This window comes from Gobio gobio, assembly GCF_949357685.1.
Source record: "Gobio gobio genome assembly, chromosome: 20".
NCBI lineage: Eukaryota > Metazoa > Chordata > Actinopteri > Cypriniformes > Gobionidae > Gobio > Gobio gobio.
The window spans coordinates 36,715,259-36,719,535 of NC_137113.1; the positions used below are offsets into that span (position 1 = coordinate 36,715,259).

Genomic DNA, 4,277 nt, shown 5'->3' on the forward strand with positions numbered 1-4,277 from the left:
TTGTTGCCGGTTAGAACCTGTTGGAACATTTCAAGCATACATTTATAAAAAAAGTTGAAAAGGTGGCATACCGATGGAAGTGAAGAAGTCATTGTGAGCAGAGGAAGACTTTAGCAGAGAGATGAGTAAAATACAGCACACACCCCTAACTCCCATGTTTATCCTGTTCCACACACAGCCTAAAAGAGAGAAAATGAGATTTACATTGTTACATAGCTCTCTGAAATACTTGATTCTGATTGGTCAATCATTTCATTGAGTGGCCCAATATGTCTGAATAATGACTGCTAAACTGTATATTTGACTGTGGCAGGGTAATTATTGTTATCTAAAACTTAATCTAAAACTGTTAAATCAAATCAAATCAAATATTAGATGAAAAATAAAAAAATTGAAATGTTAACTAAAATAAGTTAAACCTCCAAAATCACTAACTGGAAAAAATTAAAACTAAAACTAAAATAAACTAAGCCTAAATAATTATATTAAAACAAGAAACACTCCTAAAAACGACAAGAGCACATTAATAAACAACAAAATGACAAAAAAAAAGGTACACTATATAACTTTTTTGTTCAAAGTCAACAACATTTAAAAAGAGAATGCAACAGAGCTCGTAATAAAACAAGAATCAACATGGCTTGGCTTTTCAGAGATGTGAGGGAAAGCGACGCAGATATTAAATTTTTTATTACGCAAAAAGTAGGTAAGGTATTTTATTGAACAGATAAATTGTCATATTAGTGCTCTAACAGAGTTCATTGAAAAACATTATCTATTGTGAAGGGTCATTTTCAATTTACTTTCAATACTGTGGTGTAGAGAGTGTTTTTTGAAAAACGCTGTTGAAAGTGAATCGGACCACAACAACTGCCAATCAGCAGTAGGGGGCGTGTCCACTCATGATAGAGAGAGTGAGCAAGAGGGAGATTTGAACAAAGACTGTTGAAAGAGAGATGGCTGAGAGACATTACAAAAGAATAAAGGTCAGAGGAAAAAGAAGGGTTGTTTGGAAAGGGTGTCAGGAGAAAGCTTATTCTTTCTAAAAAGAACATGGCAGGATAGCTTCGGTTTGCAAAGTTGCATCTGAACAAACCATTAGACTTCTAGAACAATGTCCTTTGAACAGACGAGACCAAAGTGGAGATGTTTGTCCATAATGCGACTAGTTAGGCGAAAACTAAACACAGCATATCAGCACAAACACCTCATACCAACTGTCCATCACGCTGATGGAGGGTTGATGATTTTTGGCCTGTTTTGCAGCCACAGAACCTAGGCACCTCAGTCATTGAATCAACCATGAACTCTTCTGTATACCAAAGTATTCTAGAGTCAAATGTGAAGCTATCCGTCCGACAGCTAAAGCTTGGCTGATATTGGTGTTGCAGTGGCCCAGTCAAAGTCCATACTTCAACCTGATTAAAATGCTGTGGCAAGAGCTGTGCATAAACTAATGACCACAATCATCAATAAACTGGAGCAACATTGTACATTTATTTATAAGAGTGGGACAAAATTCCTCCAGAACAATGTACACTATATTGCCAAAAGTATTGGGACACCCCTCCAAATCATAGAATTCAGTATTCCAATCACTTCCATGGCCAAAGGTGTATAAAATCATTTGTGAAAGAACTCTCTGAGTTCTCTCTGAACTCTCAAGAGCTCAGTGAATTCAAGCTTGGTACCGTGGTACCTGTGCAATAAGTCCATTCGTGAAATTTTCTTACTACTAAATACTCCATGGTCAACTGTTGGTGGTACTATAAAAAAGTGGAAGTAATTGAGAACAACAGCAACTCAGGCACGAAGTGGTAGGCCACGTAAAATCACAGAGCGGGGTCAGCGAATGCTGCGTTGGGACCCTGTCGAATGGAACGCACTTATTAATGCAATTAGTGTTGACGTATCAACCATAGACCGTAAAAAAATATGGACGACGCGACTTCATTGACTTCCGCTGACCATAGTTGAAGCTTTCGTAGGCCCGCACACGGCGCTGACATCTTGGGACCGAGTCTGCGCAGTAGCGATCTCGGGACCGGAGTTGCGCAGTAGAGAACAGGAAGTTGAGGCGCGATTATCAAAAGCCCGTCCACACTCTCACAGATGCATAGCAATTCATTATGTTGGTGTGAAATAAACAGTTATAGAAATGTAGAAATTGAAGCTAAAGCCCAATCTCCTCCCAAAAATCCAGAAAAAAGTCAGTTAGTGCCTCAGTGAAAACTTCACTCTCAAAAAAACGTCAATCTCAGCTGTCAATCATGACGTCACACCCCCCCCGTTTTTATAGCATCACATAACTCACTAAAACTAAACTTGAAATGAAATCATCGTAATAAAAACTGCCTAAAATGACAGAAACCATCTTTAGGAAACAATTATTTGAAGTGTAATTGAATTGTTTAGTGTGTCTCGCGTCCATTCAAATACATGGAGGGGTGGGGTTTAGGAGCTATACTGGGACCGGCCACCGGGGCGCGGAAGCTTCAGTTTCTGACAGGAGCACTACAGGCTTGGTATCAACATTAACTCAATGATTGCTTGCTATCTGGGAGCATTTATTAAAGGGACAGTCCACCCAAAAAATTTTATTAAAGGGTTAGTTCACCCAAAAATGAAAATTCTGACATTAATTACTTACCCTCATGCCGTTCGACACCCGTAAGACCTCCGTTCATCTTCGGAACACAAAGAAGATATTTTAGTTGAAATCCGATGGCTCAGAAAGGCCTCCATTGGCACAATGCGCTTTACACTCTCAAGACCCATAAAAGGTACTAAAGACATCGTTACAAAGTCCATCTTACTACAGTGGTTCTACAATAATTTTATAAAGCGACGAGAATAGTTTTTGTGCGCAAAAAAACCTAAATAACGACTTATATAGTGATGACCGATTTCAAAACAATGCATCATGAAGCTTCGAAGCGCTATGAATCAGTATGGGTTGTTACATGACACAAGCAAACATATTCACTTCTGTTTATGTGCATTTTTCTTTTTTCTGCTTATTCACTAAGAAGTTTGATAATTTTTTCCGCCATTATTCGCATACCCCAATGCACAGCACAAATGATGAACTCACATATAGTAGGTGTGTTACTGCCACCTAAAATGTCTTAATTTCGATGTTTTCGACCCTTAAAAGGACAGTTCATCCAAAGATGAAAATTCTGTCATCATTTAGATGACTAAGTTGTTTATACTTGTATAAATGTATTTATTTCTTCTGCTGAGCACAAATGAAGATATTCTAAAGAATGTCAGAAACCAAACAGTTGATGGGCCTCATTGACTTCCATATTATTTTTTACCCATACTATAGAAGTCAATAGGGTCCATCAACTGTTTGGTTACTGACATTCTTCAGAATATATATTTTTTGTGTCCAGCAAAAGACAAAAATTCATATAGGTGGAACAACTTGAAGGTGATTAAATGGTGACAGACTTTTTTGAGTGAACGATCTCTTTAATTTACTGCATTATAGTAATGTCGCACAATGTTGTCACCCCAAAAATGTAATGCCTTCTTTATCACTATGTTTCTGAATCAGTGCATGACAGCGTCATCTGTGTATGTAACGTGCACTTTGGTCAAAAAGGAATAGATTCGATTAAAGTGTTTACATACCAGTTTATTGCGATTCATTTTTCTAATTATCTTCTTTTCAAGAAAGGATTGGGAAAAAACCCGAGGGTGAGTAAATGATGACTGAACTTTCATTTGTGGGTGAACTATCCCTTTAATAAACTTCTCACAGCTGCTGTATGTATTTCAGCAATGAGGCGTACAGGAACACGAGGCACGACGAGTTGTTCTGTGCCAGACAGATTGTTCTCTCAAAACCCTGCTGGCACTGTGAAAGAGGAAAGTGCTGCCACCTCACTGCCTTCAGCTTGACAGCATTCAGTTAGCATGTAACTTCAATTTATAAATAGGGCAGAACAACTGAGCAGTTGCACAATCTTCTTCCTTCCCTAAATCATTTTGCTTCCCTTTTTTTGGGGGAAAGATGCTGTATTCACCATGTCTTAAAGGGATGACGAACTGAGAAATCAACTTTCCCTTGAGCTTTTGATATATAAAAGGTCATGGTAATATAAGAGTATCCTGTAAGTTTCAGAGCTGAAAACTTCCTTGTTTGTCAAAGAAAAGCTTTTATTGACACCAGGCCCAGCAAACGATCGATCTCAGAATGTGCCCGGCTATTACGTATAAGTGTAGTGACGCACCGCCTCAACAGAGGAAGAACAACACCTCGCCCC

At 38.4% G+C, this 4,277-nt stretch overlaps 1 protein-coding gene across 2 annotated transcripts in view; it reads right to left on the minus strand.

The window, feature by feature from the left end:
• The window catches only part of p4ha1a (prolyl 4-hydroxylase, alpha polypeptide I a), a 36,001-nt gene that overhangs the window by 24,308 nt on the left and 7,416 nt on the right, over positions 1-4,277 (minus strand). For both annotated transcript variants that reach the window (XM_079801275.1, XM_079801274.1), the window contains exon 2: positions 72-179. In XM_079801275.1, coding sequence (XP_079657401.1) covers positions 72-156 — 85 coding nt within the window. In that variant the 5' untranslated portion in view covers positions 157-179. The remainder of the gene's footprint in view (positions 1-71; positions 180-4,277) is intronic.